This window comes from Gymnoscopelus microlampas (assembly GCF_963454915.1).
Source record: "Gymnoscopelus microlampas genome assembly, chromosome: 6".
In the NCBI taxonomy this organism is placed as follows: Eukaryota; Metazoa; Chordata; class Actinopteri; order Myctophiformes; family Myctophidae; genus Gymnoscopelus; species Gymnoscopelus microlampas.
In genome coordinates, this window is record NC_139943.1 from 6,396,165 (window position 1) to 6,416,544 (window position 20,380).

The 20,380-nt window shown below is 40.2% G+C and overlaps 2 protein-coding genes across 3 annotated transcripts in view; both read right to left on the reverse strand.

The window, feature by feature from the left end:
• LOC311047520 (ATP-dependent clpX-like chaperone, mitochondrial) overlaps positions 1-7,058 on the reverse strand; it is a 32,155-nt gene extending 25,097 nt beyond the window's left edge. For both annotated transcript variants that reach the window (XM_084060263.1, XM_084060262.1), the window contains exons 1-2: positions 6,818-7,058; positions 4,358-4,441 (exon numbers count right to left, since the gene is read on the reverse strand). In XM_084060263.1, the coding sequence (XP_083916389.1) occupies positions 4,358-4,415 (58 nt within the window). In that variant the 5' untranslated portion in view covers positions 4,416-4,441; positions 6,818-7,058. The remainder of the gene's footprint in view (positions 1-4,357; positions 4,442-6,817) is intronic.
• Positions 7,059-10,559: 3,501 nt separating this feature from the next.
• On the reverse strand, positions 10,560-18,848 carry LOC311047487 (transcription factor PU.1-like). Its single transcript, XM_084060218.1, has 6 exons — positions 18,797-18,848; positions 17,362-17,455; positions 15,341-15,531; positions 12,534-12,750; positions 12,044-12,124; positions 10,560-11,530 (listed from the first exon to the last, which is right to left on the reverse strand). Exons 1-6 carry the CDS (start codon positions 18,824-18,826, stop codon positions 11,184-11,186), a joined length of 960 nt encoding a protein of 319 aa, XP_083916344.1. The 5' UTR covers positions 18,827-18,848; the 3' UTR covers positions 10,560-11,183.
• Between the last annotated feature and the right edge of the window lie 1,532 nt (positions 18,849-20,380).

A 20,380-nucleotide genomic window follows, 5' to 3' on the forward strand; every position in this document is an offset into this window, starting at 1 on the left:
TGGTAACAAAAAAAAGTTTATTTAACACTGTCTCCCCGAGAATGATTCCGCCTGGGTCCTCGTTACTTCCAAGTGGTAACTGCCTGGCTTCCTGTGTTAATAAGGAGGTGATGATGTGGCGGTGATGTAAATTCAGTTGCGCTGGCATCTGCATGGCAACTCTGACATCATCAATATGACATCATATTGACGTCCAAATATGTATCAGTGATTTGGTGGACAGGCGAGGTTGAGCATGCGACACAAAAATTGTGAAATTACATACGGGTTCAGTTTAGTGCAGCGATTCCCGACCTGTGGGCCGAGATCCAGTGGTGGGATATACTAAGATGTTATTGATAATATAACATTAATATCAAAACATCAATGTTAATTAATGTTTGCCTTTTAGGCTTCGGAATAAAACAGATACGACAAATAACTGAAAAATACAAATTCTGTGCAATTCTGATTACGAAGCTTGTAAGGCTTCATATGTTCTAATGTTCAACGGCCAAACACACAATTAAATCGTTAATTGCAATTATTTGAGTGACAATTAGTGGTAAACTTAAATGTGTAATGGTGACAGCCCTAGATGTGTCATCATGGTTGTGCTAGTGATTCAGGTTGTAAAAGGACCGGGTTGTCAACACACAGTCAGGAGGATCAAATGTGACGTTGATGAACAGCACAGATCTCCAAACCAGAAGCGTATAGCGTCCGTTGGGGCCACTCGCCAGTAGTGGAAAAAGTACTTAAATGTTTTACTTAAGTAAAAGTATCAATACCGCAGTGTAGAAATACTCTGTTACAAGTAAAAGTCCGTTAATCAAAATGTAGTACAAAGTACAAAAGTATTGGCATCGAAATGAACTTAAAGAGTACGAAAAGTAAAAGTACCGGTACTCATTATGCAGAATGTCCCATTTCACAACATGTATAAAACTCTTTTGAAAATAGCAGAAGCGCACATAAGTAGCGATGCGACGCATTGTGAGCTTGTAGATCTGCTTTTTTCAAATGGCAGAAATGTATATAGGTCTGAAGTGGTATCAATGTATGTTTTGTAATAATAATCTAAATCTGCAAAGTAATATCCTGAAGGAGTCCAAGAGAGAATGGATAATGGTCCTGGGATTCATGAATTAAATTACAGAGGTTGCGTCTCGTCACCTGTGCGTGTCACGTGTGCGTGTTTTCACTTGCTACAGGTGACAAAGTCACATGTCAATGTGACTTTTTAAAGGGCAAGACCACTTTGGTAGAGGTTTGGGTTGTGTAGTTAACTTGCCATGATGTAACTCTAAAGGTGCACAATAAATCAAAAAATAATTGTTCCATTGTTTAGAAATTGATAATTCAAAATATGCTCCTCATTGACTTACATTGTACGGTCAAACTGCTCTCAAAGTCACTCTTTTAGCACATAAAGGAACACAAACAAAGTTGATTCAGACAATATAGAACATCACCAAACGCAGTACTGTTTTATTTTTTAATAAAAATGTCAACTTCCTGTTGATTTTGCTATTTATAATAACATAATATAATAGTAAAATCAACAGGAAGTTGACATTTTTATAAATAAAAAAAAACAGTACTGGGTTTGGTGATGTTCTATATTGTCTGAATCAGCTTTGTTTGGGCTTGTTTATGTGCTAAAAGGGTGATTTTGAGAGATGTTTTACTATCCAATGTAAGTCAATGAGGAGCATATTTTGAATTATCAATTTCTAAACAATGGAGCAATTATTTTTGATTTCTAGTCCACCTTTGGAGTTCATGAAAAGGTAACTACACAACCCAAACCTCTACCAAAGTGGTCTTGCCCTTTAACTTTAGGCTAAGGCTGCAACAACGAATTGATCAGTTTTTTTAACACAGATCACATTTGACACAGAGTCTTTAACATGGTGGTACTCTTGAGACTGTAGCTGCTGCGTTTGTTTTTTAGCGCACAATTCATTTGACGTGCCTTTTTACTCCTAATTGGTATTGTTGACAATAAAGTTGAACCTTGGGTATCAGACTGGCCTACTCTGGTACATTCACTCCCCTGAATTATTTTCAATTAGTGATTTAGCAAACCAAAGCTTTGCTGGATGTAATGACACGCTTTATCTCCTGCATTTACACAAGAGAACCGTTATCACCGGTGCATTTTTTGCAAATCTTTGAATATATATTTTTAAAGCTAACATTTTAACTCAAATCTTTGCTTCTGGGGGGGGTTCTACAAATGTCTTCAAAACAAACACAGTTTCTGTTACTATATCAGTGGTTCTCAAACTTTTTTCATGTCAAGGACCCCCAAAATTATATGCATTTGACCGCGGGACCCCCCATCTCAAAATATGTTGTTCCAGGGACCCCCATAAGCAAAGATTTGAGTTAAAATGTGCACACATTTTCACGATTTTTTCAAAAATATCAGATCTACAAGCTCATAGCGTGGCACTCGGTGCCGCGCTATGAGCTTGTATATCTGATATTTTTTAATAGCCAAAGTAATCTATAATGACACAGACGCGTTCCCAGAGTGAATGGGTGAACCCAGAGAGACTTAAGAGTAAGCAAGGTACTGTACATCAAATCAAATGCAGAGACAGTGTAGTGCCTCAGTAATCTAGGAGGATCATAGGTAAACCAAGAGCCTATATAGCATCGGTCTATCCTCGCTTTTAGAACCAAAAGGTTACTGGTCATTCAACACGTTCAAAGACACACATTAGATATACCAGTCCACGTAAGAGCAGTGAACAAGGAAAGACTGCATTCATGTATTATGCTTCACACAAATGGAACACACTTCAGGACTCTCTGAAACTGGTGTGATTGGGTCTCAATAGAGACATTCAGGGTGCTTCTTGAGGACACACTATGGTCTCAATAGAGACATTCAGGGTGCTTCTTGAGGACACACTATGGTCTCAATAGAGACATTCAGGGTGCTTCTTGAGGACACACTATGGTCTCAATAGAGACATTCAGGGTGCTTCTTGAGGACACACTATGGTCTCAATAGAGACATTCAGGGTGCTTCTTGAGGACACACTATGGTCTCAGTAGAGACATTCAGGGTGCTTCTTGAGGACACACTATGGTCTTAATAGAGACATTCAGGGTGCTTCTTGAGGACACACTACATGGTGACTGCGCCTGTTTCATGTAACACTATATTTATTTGCATTTGTGACATTTTAATGTGATTCAAATGTTTGTTATTGTTCTTCATCATGTATGTGTTGTATACAGTATGCTGTTATCAGGGCGTCCTTGAAAATGAGAGCTTGCTCTCAATGGGAAAAAATTAAAGAAAAAGAAAGAGTCTAAACAGTATAGTATAGAGAATATCAAGAAAGCAATAATCTGTACGTTGTAACTATAGGATGCCAGGTCAACAAATGAGCCAGGCATCTGTCTACATAACATGCCATCTAAATCACATGTTAACCTTTTGCATAAGCCTGCAAGGTCGTCAAGGCTACGGCCAGTGCTACGGGCTGAGATGGAGTCTGAAGAGGTGAGTCTTCAGGTTACGGCAGAACATTGGGAGTGAGTCTGCAGTTAACGCTCTGCCTGCCAAAAAAGTTTATAAACGTTTTTTTTTTTTTTAAAGGTAGGGTAAGTGATTTTCTTTGGTTAAAATAAGTGTTAAATAGCTCTATATTCTGATAGTACTCATTACTATAGAGTGTTTGTTCAGTATTAGGAGTCTCCTTGTCTCTCCACCTCTTTATTAAACAGAAAATGCATTTTCGTTTCAGTTTCATTTCCAATTTTATCCAATAAGGATAGAGAACTCAATCAGGATACAGATTAAACAAGTGAAATTGGAAGTGATGACACTAAGAAATGAGCAGACAAAATTGGAACTGGAACACTATAAAAATGAAGCTTAAAAATGGGTACTTTCTCCTGATTGGCTGAGATTTTGACACCTACCGGAAAATATATTTTCTGTTTATTAAAGAGCTGGAGAGACGGGGAGACTCCTGTTACTGAACAAACACTCTATAGCAATGATTACTATCAGAATATAGTGCTTTAACCTTTTAAGAAAATACCTTTTGTTTTAACCCAAAAATATCACTTACCCTACCTTTAAATCAAAAACAAAATTTAAAACATTCTAAAATGATTCTTTATTTTTGGGGTTTTTCCGTTTTTCCGTTCTTCACAAAGAACCAGGAGATAACATTTTCCAAAAGGTTGCTGCTCCATTCACTTCAATGTTAAAAAAATAAACAGAGAAATAGAAATAAAAAATCCTATGTTTGTTTACCATGTAAACTGCTGGCAGTTTTTGAGTACTATTTTTGAAAAACCCTGGCAGTTTAAGAGTTAAAAATGAATCTCACAGACTGTGACGTACCTCTGTGAGTGGCGTTCAGGAAGATCCTCACAGACGTGAGAGTGCAGGAACACGTCATCACGCTGCTGTAGGCTCCTCGATGTCCTGGAGACACAACACAAGGACGAGACATGGAGGTCACATGACATGTTGTACAGGGAGAAGGTTAAAACATTAACATAGATTTTTTTGCTATATAACCATTGTTTTATACTTTTGGCTACTCAAAAATAGCAGATCTACAAGCTCATAGTGCGGCACAGAGTGCCGCGCTACGAGCTTGTAGATCTGCTATTTTTCAAAAAATCATGACAATTTGTAAATCGCAAAAATGCAAATCTTTAAAATATATATATATTTTTTTTAAGTGAACATTTGTAACTCAAATCTTTGCTTCTGGGGGGGGGGGGGGGGAGGGGGGTCCCTGGAACCAAACATTTTGAGATGGGGGTCCGCGGCCAAAAACATGTTTTTAAAATCCTAACAGTATATGTTGCTATATCAATGGTGCTCCAACTTTTCCATGTCAAGGCCCCTCCAAAACGATATGTATTTGGCCGTGGATCCCCATCGCAAAATATGTTGTTCCAGGAGCTGGGGGGTCCCCCAGCTCCATCGGAGCTATAAACTGGCCTTCATTTTCATGGGGACCCCCCTGGAACCCCCTCAAGGTCCCCCCATTTGAGAACCAGTGGGCTAAAGCACAAGATAAGATGAAAACTATGACATTGTACAAGCTAGTCTGTTGCTACTTAGATCATTTATTCCATTACGTTAGATACAGTAGAGACAATAGTACACACCAGTGGACAAAAGCTAACACCATGTTAGTAGCGTGTTTATGTACAGAAGCCCAATGGTTAAACGCTTTTTGTTGTTCATTTTCTTATTTTGTGCATAATATTCTTATTTACTTAATTTACTCTGTATGTGTGTGTCCTCCTTTGATTATGAATGTTTGGTGTGTGTTTAATGTTACTGCAGTGGTTCTCAACCTTTTCAGGCCATGACCCCCCCAAATAATCATATTTTAACTGGGGACCCCCCTCCCTGACAAGCACTTGGAATTGCAGGAGTTGAGGCATTAGATGTAGTTTGACTCGGTTCCACAGATAAATAGTGAAAATAGTCAATCGACAAGCTCACAATACCTCGCTTTACGAGGCGTCGTGAGCTGGGGGTCCCGACCAACAGGTTGAGAACCACTAATGTACTGTATCGAGGTACAGTAGAATATTGTGCAACGTGTGGTTGTGTGGGGTACACACACACGTACCCCACACAACCTCGGCACCAGAAAAACCTAAATACAGAAATGACTGACATCGACCGACACCAATAATCAAAATAAGTGATGTATTATGGCCAACATACGCCTGCAGATCTGCCTGCTATTAGTATTTCCAATATACATGGAAACGATCGCAAAGATAATTGTGATTTTCTCAAGTAATATGTTGTAATTGTGACAGGCATAGTCTTTACCGTGTGTGTGGGTACACATAAACTGTACTCACACATGTGACAATGTGTGGGTACAGTTTATGTGTACCCCACATATGTGACAATGTGTGTGTGAGGTACCTACACACAGTGTGACATAATGTATGGGTACATATAAACAGTACCCACACATTGCACAACATTGTAACTGTAACACAATATGCAGGCTGGACAACATGACATCTAGTCTTAATGTCAACATTAGCTGAGAGGCTTTTATAAAGCATTATACTCCTTCACATGTAACAGACCAATCAGATTGGCTCTTCCTAACTGTTTGATACATGAAACAAACAAACAAAAACAAACAAACAAAAACAAACAAGCTAGCCAGCTAGCTAGCTGTAGCTCCGGTCCAGAGCGTTATAGTGAGTTCTCTCTAACTGCTCTCTGCTCATAGAGACAACATTACACTGACTGCCCTGCGAGGTCTCTGTCTTTAGTCAAAACTAAACTAAATTCTGAACTAATTCACTACTCAATGAAACAAAGGCTGTTTTGTGTTATTTAGAGTCTATTCTCCAGGGTGGGAAGCATCTCAGCACCCAACCTTCTCTGTTTAATACACTTTTTTTTGGAGAGAAAATAAAATATGTCCTCCAGAAGTAAATTATTGTATTTGTTCCACTGCGCCCCCTACAGATCTGGTCAATATAAATTACCATTGAGCAGACCTGTAGGGGGCGCAGTGGAGCAAATACAATAACTTCGAATCTGGCGGTCATATTTTATTCATAATACATAAAGTATATTCTACAGAGGGGGTGGGGTGCTGAGAGGCCCCCCACCCTGGAGAATAGACTCTAAACAACACAAAACAGTCTTTGTTTCGGTGAATAGCGAAGTAGTTTAGTTTGTTTTGTCCTAAAGACGGAGGAGACCTCGCAGGGATAGAGACAGTTATAGAGAGAAGTCACACTGTGGACCAGGGTTAGCATGCAGCTAGCGGTTAGCATGGCCTGGATGTCATCATGTTACCTCAGGGACGTCGGTGATAAAGCTCCTCTGTAAACAACACGGTGTCAGCAGTCAGGACGCATTTAAATGTCTTTAAACGCCTGGTTCATACAGATAAAGGTGTTTGTATCCGCCGTGGAGAGCTGTCAGCCTGATAGATGAGAAGGACAAATAATAATACTAATAATAATAATAATAATAACAATAATGTCTGTCAGAGCACAGAGGAGGTCGATGCTAAAGTTGTTAGCATAGGCTCTCCTTTCAGTGTTGCCAGGTTTTGTGAGAGAAACAAGCGGCCAGGGGTCTATATTAGCTAACCTTGCATCACCAGTCTTTCCACCTCGGAGGAAACTGGTCTATGAAAACCAGTGGTGGAAAGTAGCCTATCTGGAATAAAAATGTACTTGGGTAAAAGTACAAAAGTATATTGGTATCAAATAGTCCCATTTCACAAGTTTTCAAATGTATGCAATTATTTTAAAATCTTTTGAAAATAGCAGATCTACAAGCTCACAACAAGTTATTTAAAAAAAGGAAAATGTTAAAAATACTATTTTTTTTAAAAATATTTTAAATGCACAAATGTTGTAGCCTATGGAGGTCCCTGGCAGAAAATATGTTCAACATTTTTGAACAACATTTAGGAAGCAAATCCAAATAAGCTACATTCTAGAAACAAGTCCTAAAAAACCTACAACCCACAATAACTACCGATATTTACAAGTGACTTTAGAGAAAAACAATCCCAAAGTCGCTTATAATAATCAGACGAGGCAACGCTGCTGTCCTGCTGCTTTTTCTTCTTCTGGGTTTGACTGGAGGGTTGGTGCACCAGCTTTAGAGGTGTTGTACCGCCACCCACTGGACTGTAGTGGCTGGTGGAGTTGTGGAACATTAAATGGAGAGTGGGCGGCTATGCAAAAAGTAGTGGTGGAAAAAGTACTCAAATGTTTGACCTAAGTAAAAGTATCAATACTGCAATATAGAAATACTCTGTTAGAAGTAAAAGTCCAGAATTCAAAATGTAATGTACTTGCATAAAAGTACAAAAGTATTGGCATCAAAATGTACTTAAAGAACCAAAAGTAAAAGTACAACTCATTATGCAGAATGTCCCATTTCACACATTTTCAAATGTATAAACATCTTTTGAAAGTAGCAGATCTACAAGCTTACAATGCGTCGCATCGCCACACATTGTGAGCTTGTAGATCTGCTATTTTTAAATGGTCGAATGTATAGGGTTGAAGTATGTATGTTTTGTAATAATAATCAAAATCTACAAAGTAGCCTAACTAGTAACTAAAGTTTTCAAATAATTCTAGTGGAGTAAAAGTACAATATTTGCCTCTGAGATGTAGTGGAGTAGAAGTAAAAGTACTGAAAATTGGAAACACTCCAGTAAAGTAAAAAAAAATACCTCAAATACCTCCCCCATGCACCCCGATCCCAGTGGAGGAGAGAGGAGAATGTCATTACTATAGCAACCTCATGTATCATAAAAAGGATTCCATTTGTGACATGATCCTAGGCTACACCCCAATGGCAGAGCAGCTTAGCTAAGCTTCCTCACAGGGAAAAAATATATATTTAAAAAAAAAAGAAATAAAGAAGGAGGAGGAGGAGAGTAAGTATAACTTGGGGCAAAGAAAGGGCTGCTTGCCTCAAGGACTCACAGAAGACGCTTGGCTGGGTGGTACTCCAGGGAACTTTCAAAATGGGTTTGTTCCCAGGACAATCTCCTCCTGTTTTCACACATGGTCAGGATCTTCCACAGACTACTCCCCCCCCCCCCCCCGTCCAACACTGTTGTTACAGTCCTCCAAACAAATCAGAACAACAAGACGATTGGCAAAAATTAAATGGCTTTTTATTCACTTCCACAACATACACTTGAACATTGAGGAGAAACATAATGAAACTCAATGCAAACACTAAACCAAAAAGGAGAACTCATCAGGACACTAAAGAGGGCCTGGAGATGCCAGCCTGGCATGGGCAGACTGATATCAGTCACCAGGGGCGTAGCCACGGGTGGGCATAGGTGGGCCCGCGCAAAATCAGTCTGGTCGCACACAGTCATGACCTGCTTTAATATTACTTCAGTCTATAGCTTAAAGACTAGCAACACAATTCTATTGTTTTTTTTTATATCCAATGTATTTGCAAGTATAACTAAATGCATTTGAAAGTAAATAAAAATGTTACTTTTCAGGATTCCAATCAGTGGCGTCGTTAGGGGTGGGCTTCGGTGGCTATAGCCACCAATGTTTTGTCCAAAGCCACCAATAAAAAAAATAAAAAAATAAAAAAATTAAAAGTTTTTTTTTTTTTTTTTTAATTATATATCCATCACCCTAACCTAACCCTACCCCTAACCCTAAAACCGAAATTATGTAACAAAAAACGGGGGAAAAAGCACCCTAATCTGCGAAATCCGCGAAAAAAAACGCGCGCTGCGCGCGCGTGCATGTGCCCGTTGCCTGCGGGGCTAAGCCCCCGACCTAGTAGAGACCTAGCGACGCGTCTGATTCCAATTCCAATTCCAATTCCGTTTTCAGCTTGTAGGTCGGCTATTTTTGCTACTTTTGTGTGACATAGAATGGCAAAGTACGGCATTAATTTACGGGAAAAAAAGTTAAAATACAGAGATAAGAGGTTTCTGCCCTACAGTACAGTATATGCAATGTGGCCCTCTGGAGTGAGTTTGGAAATATAGTGGCCCTCCACATCATCAAAGTTGCATCACCCCTGGTGTGGGGGTTTGAGGTTGTTGCTGGGTCTGTGTGTCTGCATACAAACTGTCCGGGCTGGCTTTTAATCATATTATTCTTTATAATATAGTTACATTTTGGACTCCTACCACAGCAGTGTTAGTCCTCAATTATTTAATTATTGTCTCAAGGAATGCGACAAAAAAAAAGAATAATCTCCATGGATTCAAGACTTCATGCGGTGAGTGATTGATAGAAAAAAAATAGATTTATTTATTTTTTCAATATAATTATTTCTCTGTCATTAAAATAACATCAATATTTTATAACGCTCTTCATCGTATTCCAGCATGGTGTGTGTGCGTGTGCGTGTGCGTGTGCGTGTGCGCGTACGCGTGCGTGTGCGTGCGTGTGTGTGTGTGTGTGTGACATATAGGCAATAACATGTTACATATAATGATTTAATTAACATACAAACACACATTAACCCCTCGTATAATTAAAAAATAGAGTAATTTGTGATCATTTGTTTGCATAATTTGATAAAGTCGGGTGCATATAGAGCATTAAAAATGGCATGTTCCAGGCTCTACCACTGGAATCAATATGGGGAGCAGGTTTTGATTTGTACTGTACCTAAAAGAACAAATTAACAGGGATAATAATAGCCGATCTACAAGATCACAATGGCTCACGTTGCGACGTGTTGTGACTGGAAGGTTCCGGTTAATATGGGATCACCGGTTAAGCCCATAACCATAACCTTTTATACTTTATAGTGGTTCTCAACCAGTGGTCCGGGGACCACCAGTGGCCCTTGAGGGGATGATTCCAGGTGGTCCCCAGCTAAATGATGGAGAGTTGGTATAACCAAAAGGACCCTTATAGATCTTTAACTCTTGAGAGTGTAAAATGAAACCAAATGGACCCTTACGGGTCCATTTGGTTTCATGTTACGCTCTCAAGAGTTAAATTATATTGTTAAACATCTGCATTACTTAATTTACAAGAAGTCTACACGATAGACCATATTCACACGAAGGCCATGTTGCTGCGGCAACGGGGTGGCACTTTCAATGTTAAATTCCAAAATGGCCGCCGTGTGAATATGGTCTATCAGAGAATGTAGACGCTCAAGGTTCCTTTTGCGCAGACTGAGTTAGGCAAGACAGCATTTTCTGTCAGCGCTCCCTCCCTCCCTGGAATGAGCTCCAGAGGGCCTTGAAAATCACATCACTTCCATCTTTAGGTCATTTCTGCTTTATTTAATTATAACATTTTGGTATATCTGTTCTAGTTCTTTGAGTATTTTAGTTTTTGGAGTGCTTTCTGTATTCTGGTTCATGTATGTTTATGTTGCTGTAATGTGAATGTCTATTCCTGTTGATTACTGTGTTCTGTATCTCGGCTACATTGAAAATGAAGGCCTGCCCCCTCAACTGTAGTACTCCGAGCTGAAATAAAGGTTGTGATGAAAGAAGAATTGCTATTTTGATCAACGTCTGCCTGTTATCTCTCCTATATGGTACCAACATCAATACAGCATGGACAAAATCTTATCCAACAATGACAAAATACTCTAAGTTTTGTGTCTGATCGAGGTTAAATCTCATCAAACGGTGGTTCTGTGTGGCTTCTCTCATGGGTTGAATAAATAAACAAAGGCCATTCTAGTCAGAATGAATGCCGGTGTTCACAGCGTTCTGAGCGGAGGAGGAGGCACGGTCCAGGACGACGGCGCTGAAGCGGTAGGTCAGCTTCTTCTTGATCTTGACCACCTCGCCCGTCTTGCCGTAGTTCCGCAGGGCGCGGGCCATCTTCTGGTAGGTCATCTGCAGCCGGTTGCCCTTCTGCTGGCCCCAGCGGCTGGCCAGCTGCTCCTTGTGCTTGGTGGAGAACTGGAAGATGCCCTGGTCGCGGTCCACCCACCAGATGCTGTCGCTCATGTCTCCGTTCCACAGCAGGTCCAGCAGGAACTGGTACAGGCGGACCTTCCTGTTGTGGTTGGTGGTGGTACCTGACCAGTGGTGGAAGAAGCACTCAGATGTTTTACTTAAGTAAATGTAGCAATACCACACTATTAAAAAAAATACTCTGTTACAAGTAAAAGGCCTGTGTTCAAAATGTTACTTGAGTAAATGTACAAAAGTATTGGCATCAAAATATACTCAAAGTACCAAAAGTAAAAGCACTTTAATGTTTGAAAATAGCAGATCTACAAGCTCACACAGAGTCGCGATGCGACCCGTTGTGAGCTTGTAGATCTGCTATTTTCAAACAGCCTATGTATAAAATAGGGCTAAAGTGGTTAATGCATGTTGTACAGTATAATATAATAATTTATATCTGCGAAGTAACTTAAGTTTTCAAATAATTGTAGTGGAGTAAAAGTACAATATTTGCCTCTGAGATGTAGTGGGGTATAGAAGTAAAAGTACTGAAAACTGGAAATACTCCAGTAAAGTAAAAGTCCTCATAATTAAGTGCAGTACTTGAGCACATGTACTTAGTTACTTTACACGTCTGGTACCTGATGATGGAGGATGGATGAGTGGAAGAGGAGGAGACGCCATGATGGAGCCTTCATCGTCGTAAACCTTTCTGTTGTGACCTGTTGGAGAACAGTGGAGACATGTTTTATTCTTTTATTTGTGTATTCACCTTTATTTATTCAGGGAAGACAGATCCAGTGGTGGACAGTAACTAAGTACATTTACTTGAGTACTGTACGTAAGTAAAATATTAAGGTATTTGTACTTGAGTATTTCCAATTTTCAATGCTTTTACTTACTACATCTCAGAGGCAAAATATTATACTTTTACTCCACTATTTTTATTTGAAAACTTTAGTTACTAGTTACTTTGTACATTTTGATTATTATTAAAAAACATACTTCAGCTCTATATACATTTCGGCCATTTGAAAATAGCAGATCTACAAGATCACAATGTGTCGCATCGCGACGCATTGTGATCTGCAGACACAGAGACATGAACGCTGTAGCCATGTGTTCTCTCACCGTGGGGTGCGCCGGGGGGCTGGTCTCCGTCCTCCTCGCCCTCCGACACTTCTAGCGGGGGGCTGGGGGGGTCCCTGTGGCCCCTGACGTGGCCCCTGAGGATGGCTCTGGGGGCCCGCTGCTGTTCGTCCTCGTCTGAGCTGTACTGGGCCGGAGACTCAGAGCGCTGCTGGTGCTGCTGCTGGTAACACTGGTAACTGTGGCTGTAATATGGGATCTGACAACAATAACAATAACAATGTTTAAGGAAATAGGTAGCTGATATATTGCACTTCTACCTTAGCGCTAGGTATACTCTTGATTGCTTGTTTTTGCAGAAAATGCACTTAAGACTTCTGGTGATTAGTAGTTTTCTTGCCAACCTACAGTATGTTGAATGCACTTATTGTAAGTCGCTTTGGATAAAAGTGTCTGCTAAATGACTGTAATGTAATGTTTATATAGTCATTTCTGTAACTGCAAAGATTGTTGTGAGGCTCTCTTAAAGGAGTAGTTCACCCTAAAAATGACTTATTTTCTATCAATTACACACCCCATGAAGCCTTGAATTCATGGATTAGTTTTAGTTTTAGTCGCATTCCTGAGCCAATAATTTGATGACCAGTGTATTTCCGGTAGGAGACACAAAGTAGACTCTTTGTGACTCTACCGACTCTACCGGATACATTAGCATCTTTCTGCCGGTAATCAAATTATTGGCTCAGGGATGTGACAAAAACAAAAACAAATCCATGAATTCAAGGCTTCATGGGGTGTGCAATTCATAGAAAATAAGTCATGTTTTGGGTGAACTACTCCTTTAAGACGCTCTACGTATGGATTGATGCCTTGCCTTTAGTTCTACTGGATCTCTTCTCCACTAGTCCCTCACTAACGTTTTAGTCTAGTTTTTATTTGTTGACAAAATTGTCAACATATTTAGTCTTAGTTTTAGTCATCATAGCTTAGTTTTTATTTCATTTTGCAGTGTAAAACTAAAAAGGTAGTCGACGGACATTTTTCGTCATAGTTTTAGTCGACGAAATCAACACCGGTCTGCTAAATGCTTACATTGTAAATATGGGATCTTTACAAAAACAGTCATGTTTGACACTGACAGCATTTTCTTTGTCCTAAAAGAGGAAGTATAGCTGCATCACGTTACACTGTAAAAGTCCTCAGCGTTCATTTAACTCTGAGCGTGTTCAAATGGAACCAAATGGACCCTTACGGGTCCATTTGGTTCCATTTGTACACGCTCAGAGTTCACTGAGAAGTTTTACAGCGTATAGATGACTGGGGCTTTTATGACATTTCGGTGAAAATACCCTCAACAGTCCAGATCAAACGTTTGTTGACGTGTGGGTGCATTGTGGGTATTTCCTGTCGGTCGTGAGACAGAGACGTTTGTTATTTTGATTAGTCATCGATGAAGCCACAGAATATTGTTGTTTAAATATACACTATACAGGCCTATTCCTAAACCGTGATCATTATTGATTCATTCACCACTGGATACCAGTGTTGGAAAAAGTATTCACACTTTTTGCTTAAGTAAAAGCATCAATTCTGCAATGTAGAAATAGCTACTCTGTTACAAGTAAAAGTCCGGAATTAAAAATGTATGTATGAGTAAAGGTACAAAAGTATTGGTATGAAAATGTACTTAAAGTACCAAAAGTAGAAAGTACTCATTATACAGAATGTCTCATTTCACAAGTTTTCAAATGTATAAAAACCTTTTGAAAATAGCAGATTTACAAGCTCACAATGCGTCGCATCGCAACGCATTGTGAGCTTGCAGATCGGCTATTTTCAAATGGCCGAAACGTGTGTATAGGGCTGAAGTGGTTAATGTATGTTTTGTAATAATAATCGAAATATATAAAGTAACTAGTAACTAAAGTTTTCATATAATTGCAGTGGAGTAAAAGTACAATATTTGCCTCTGAGATGTAGTGGAGTAGAAGAGTACTCCAGTAAAGTAAAAATACCTCAAATTGTACTTAAGTACAGTTCTTGAGTAAATGTACTTAGTTACTTTACACGACTGGATGCAACAATAAACACATGTTCCGTATATGAGATGTAACAATAAACGTCTCGAATCTTGAATGTTTGCACACAAACAGCACCATGCACATCAGGCACACATGTGGAGGGGCTGTTTTTTGTTTTTCTTTACATTTTTATCCCACAATTTTGTAACACCCAGTTGTCTGCCAATTGTCTATGTAATCCTGGGCACTACCTTCCCTCTGCCAACCTAGGGAGGCCAGGGCCGAGCTCATGCCTCCTTCAATGCATGAGAGCCAACTGACCTTCTTGTCACCTGACAGGGGAGAGTTTCCCTGGTTGGACGTAGCGCGTGGAAGGAACACGTTATTCCAACCAGTTCCTTTCCCCTCCATCAGGCGCCCCGGCTGACCAGGGGGAGGCAGTATAGTGACCATGTTTTTGTGAGGGTACTACCCTAGGAGACACGGGGAGAACATGCAAACTCCACACAGAAAGGCCCTTTCGCCAACCCCACCTAGGGTATGGGCACTGATGACGTGGAGGAGAGAACACGCCCCCCAGTGCCCACAGCGTCCCCTGCAGGAATCGAACCCAGGACCTTCTAGCTGTGAGGTGACAGCGCTATCGACTGCGCCGCTGTGCCCCCTGGAGGGGCTGTTGAGGGGTCCTAACCTGTGTGCCTGTTTGTAGAGGGGCCGTTGAGGGGTCCTAACCTGTGTGCCTGTTTGTAGAGGGGCCGTTGAGGGGTCCTAACCTGTGTGCCTGTTTGTGGGGGGGGGGGGGGGGGGGGGGCGTTGAGGGGTCCTAACCTGTGTGCCTGTTTGTGGGGGGGCCGTTGAGGGGTCCTGGCTGTAGTGATAGAGCTGAAGGAGTTGAGATGGAAGACAGTGAAGCTCAGCCAGGTGGTGATGACCTTGATGACCTTGGTGACCTCCTCCTCCAGAGTGACCCAGGTCTCTCTGCTCAGAGCGTTCACACTGCAGAGTGTTCCAGCTCTGATCTGAAACAACACAACCACACAACCAGTTATGTACATGGTGTGTGTGTGTGTGTGTGTGTGTGTGTGTGTGTGTGTGTGTGTGTGTGTGTGTGTGTGTGTGTGTGTGTGTGTGTGTGTGTGTGTGTGTGTGTGTGTGTGTGTGTGTGTGTGTGTGTGTGTGTGTGTGTGTCTCTCTCTCTCTCTATCTCTCTCACTTCTGTTGATTATTTCTCCCCTTCAACAATACCAATTGGTTTTGTGTTTTATGTCATTTCTTATCGTTGATTAGTCACCTTTACAACGAGGTACAGCTTGTAAGGATCGGGTATTGGTGGAATGAGCAACACAGCTAAACGTGTGGGTAGCGCCCCCAAAATAATTGCCAAAATCCCCCAATATGCTTCTGTTGGTGATCGCTCTTGTTTTGAGCGACCTGCCAGCACACACCTGCTGAAAGGTGCATGTGTGCCAATCACAGGTGTGTGACTGCCTCACAGGTGAGTGACTGGCACCTGAACATAGGTTCTGCAACTTTGTTGAGTTTGTGTTTATACTCCAAGCAGCAACACTGCCCCCGAAAGATGCCACGTTTGTCCCTTCAGGGTAAGGCCTGTGCACTAGAGCAAGTGGTTCTCAACCAGTGGTCCGGGAACCACCAGTGGTCCTTGAGGGGGTTCCAGGGGGTCCCCAGGCAAATTAATATTTAGGAACCAAACTGACCCTGATGTGTCTGTACGGGTCCATTTGGTTCCATTTGTACACTCTCTGTACGTTACATGAACACTATGATGATGATACAGTGTCCCACTGAGCAATAGTCGTCTATTAGACGTCCGTCTAAAACAGGGTTATAATTGGTCTACTGGTGAAAGTTTTTTAGCGGTCTAGGCTTAGCCTAGACGTTGATTAGCTGTTTTTTAAACGTCTATTTATAGACCGTCTATATTATAGACGTCATTTCAACGTCTATAATATAGACGGTCTATAAATAGACGTTTAAAAAACAGCTAATCAACGTCTAGGCTAAGCCTAGACCGCTAAAAAACTTTCACCAGTAGACCAATTATAACCCTGTTTTAGCCTACCCCTTAGACGTATTTTAGACGTCTAATAGACCAAAAAATGCTCAGTGGGGTACATTGGGACCCCCAAGAAATCAAAATGGTATATGGCAAAATGAAATATCTTTTCATATCTTACTGCCTGACAGTAACGATAATATATATCATGGAGCATAATGATCCAGAGTGCGGATTCTATGTGTCAGCTTCTATTGACAACACTGACAATGACAATTTACAATCTAGCAGTGGTGTAAAGTAACTAAGTCCATGTACTTAAGTACTGTACTTATAGGTACCATTTTCAGTACTTTTACTTCTACTCCACTACATCTCAGAGGCAAATATTGTACTTTTACTCCACTACAATTATATGAAAACTTTACTAGCCCCATATATACTTTGGCTATTTGAAAATAGCCGATCTACAAGCTTACAACGCGTCACAATGTGGCGCGTAGTGAGCTTGTAGATCTGCTATTTTCAAAAGATTTGTATACATCTGAAAACTTGTAACATGGGACATTCTATTTTTGGTACTTTAAATACATTTTGATACCAATACTTTTGTACTTTTACTCAAGTAAATTTGGAATTCTGGACTTTTACTTGTAACAGTAAACAAGTAAAGAATTGGAGTACTTTTTTCCACTGGCATCAAGAAGAGATAGAAGGAGAGTAGGGGTGAGGTGGAGTCTGAAGACATAGTTCTGACTATCATCACTGACTATACGGTCAGTGATGATATTGTCAGTACGGCATGTGTGTCCACCAGTGCCAGTATACTCACCATCAGGAATGTCTGCCACGCTGGTGAGGTAGGAGTAGAGCTCTGGAGCTGAGCGGTACATCTCTGCTTCATACGCAACCATTTCATCTGAAGCCTTTATAGGAAACATCACATGTATGTATGTACATTAAGGAGTATAACTTTGATCTCTTTCCCCACTGTCAACTATAATACAATATTCTCATTGGGATAAGATTACATATTGATGTTGTGTTATCAACTAATCTAAAAGATGACATCAAAACAGTGTTGCAGAATGCTATATACCAGGGGTCAGCAACCTTTCTGACGTGAAGTGCCATGTTTTCATTTTCTTGTCAGTTTCTCTATAGTCAGTGTGCCATATCAACAGGTTTAATTATGACACCACAAATATATTTTCAATTCATTTTGATTGTCCACGGCTATACCGTTGGTTCTCAAAGTGGGGTCCGGGGACCCCCAGGGGTCCTTGAGGGAGTTCCAGGGGGTCCACAGCTAAATGGTAGTTAGGAACCAAATGGACCCTTATGGGTCTGTAACTCAGAGAGTGTACAAATGGAACCAAATGGACCCGTCAGAGTTAAATTAACATTGATTTTACGATATAAATTGGGGTCCAAGAGATAGAAATGCCATTAGATGGGGGTCCGTAGCCTAATGCATGTCAAACTGGGGGTCCAAGAAATTAAAATGCTTGAAAATCACTGCTATAGCTGTAAAAATCTTCTCTTATGAGGGTCCTTGGCATTTCTTTTCAAATGGTGGTCCGCGGGCTAATAAGTGTCAATTTGGGGGTCCTTGACATGAAAAAGTTTGAGAACCACTGGGCTATACATAACAACCTTTATTTTCTTCTTTAGAAGTATTTTCTTTCACACCAGGTTGTACTGTAATGATCATTAGACTCAATGGCAATAACCCACCTCTCCCAGACTCCCTCCCCAGTCAGAGTTATCAGTTTGAATGAATGTAGAATTATGTGCAGGATGTAGTTTGTGTATAGATGTGAGGGGACTTCATTTAACCTATTAAGACCTGGAACGCATCTGTGTCACTTTAGATTTCGTTGGCTATTCAAAAATAGCAGATATACAAGCTCATAGTGCGGCACCGAGTGCCGTGCTATGAGCTTGTAGATCTGCTAATTTTGAAAAATCTTGAACATTTTTTTAATTTTTATTAAAAAAATAATTAGGATTGAATATTATATTTTAAAATAAAATAAAACTCTCTCTCACTCTTATGCCTGTGCGCCAATGATCACCCTCCCCTGTGCCAGTCATCACCCTCCTCTGTGCCCATGTTGGCACCCTGTGCGTAAGGTTGCCCATACCCCTGCTGTATACAATCTGAGATCCAGTTATCACCCAAAGCCATTATTGAAAAGCTTATTTCCACAACATTCTAAAAAATTCCCAAATCAAACGCAGCAGAGTGAATAAATAATACTTACAGACGAGACCGTCCATCTGAGAGCGTCCATTCTCCTTCCACTTCTCTCAACATTGACGTGACAAACAGGAAGTGAAAGTGTCCAGTATGTGTTTTGTTAGTTCCTGCTCGTGTTCTGAAGCTGTCACGTCCATTTAACATTCGTGGGCTGGTCTTAATTCTCAACCCTTTTTTTCAATTCAAGGGCCCCCCAATTTTAATTGAACTCTGAGAGCCTAAAAGGGTCCATTTGGTTCCATTTGTAGCCTACACTCTCAGAGTAACAGACCTATTATATTTGGCTTCATTCCGAACCTATTCTTCCATTTCAGTTTAGTTCTGGAAAACTATGACAAATAAATCAGAATAATCCGAATAATAATGATAATCGATCTGTTGTATGTTTATGTTACATGTATATTAAAACACACATGAGCTGAACATAACTATATGTGTGTCTGAAATGAGCTCATGTTTTTTTCTGTGGATCGTTTTGTTATTAACAGTTCCAAAGCAGAAGTTGATGGACCTTCTTCCTCTTTTTTCAAATCATCACGGCTGCTTTTGAGGAAGTTGATCAAACCACCACCATGACTGTGTGAGCTCAGTTTATCCTCCATCACATGTCACCGTCTCTTCACGACAAAAAAAATAACGTCTTCAAGCGCTCTGAGGTGTTCTTTTCAGCATTTTTCAGTTATTCTTTTGTGTGATGGAGAATAAATTGAGCTTCTCACATGCATTTTTTAAACATCTTAGAATAGTTTAACCACGTTGAACCCATATAGCGCCCATGTTATTCCGGGGGTAAACATTCGGACAAAAAGAGCAGATCTACAGTACAAGCTGACAACGTATCATGTTGCCATGACACCTTGTGAGCTTTTAGATTGTGTGTTTTTTGAGAGATTTTGTGTAGAGGGAAAAAAAAGGAGTGGACCAAGTACAGAGCCCTGGGGGACCCCGGTCAACTATAGGGTTTAAATGTAGTGACACATGTGGTATCATTTTGATACCAATACTTTTACTCAAGTAAATTTTGAATTCCGTACTTTACATTGCAGTATTGATACTTTTACTAACTAACTATAAGTAGAATATATGAGTACTTTTCTTCACCACTGTGTCTTTTATGTTATAGGCATGTCCATGATCTGTCTATTTATAGAACACATGGTCAGTGTAGAAACTGCTGGTAGGAAACAGAGTCAGACTGAAACCCTGAGGTTTCACGGTGTCTTAACCACGGTTTCTTAACAACTTAAACCCCATAGACGGCTTTAAAGCACAGCTCCAGACTTATTTCTTCACTCTTGCGTTTAGTTGATTTTTTCTAAATCTCTGTTGTTATTCACGTCTGCACTGTTTTGCTTGATTCACTGCCTTTTTTCCCACCGCCATTATTCTAATTCAATTATTTTAAAATTATTTTAATGTTGTTTTTGCTTTTGCTCTTTTTTGCTTTATTGTTAAATTACTATTGCTTTTTCTGTAAAGCACTTCTGCTTTATTTATGTTTTGCCCTGTAAAGCACTTTGAGCTGCATTCATGTCATGAAAGGTGCTGTATAAATAAATAAAGTTGTATTTGTATTTTTTTTTGGTTA

Bases quoted from the DNA above. Each gene is read 5' to 3' on its own strand.
- LOC311047487 (XM_084060218.1), bottom strand. From the start codon at position 18,826: ATGGACGCTCTCAGATGGACGGTCTCGTCT. The intron at 17,456-18,796 runs GTAAGTATTATT...TTTCCTATAAAG, and splicing joins TCAGATGGACGGTCTCGTCT to GCTTCAGATGAAATGGTTGC. The intron at 12,125-12,533 runs GTGAGAGAACAC...GTTCTCCAACAG, and splicing joins GCCCCCCGGCGCACCCCACG to GTCACAACAGAAAGGTTTAC.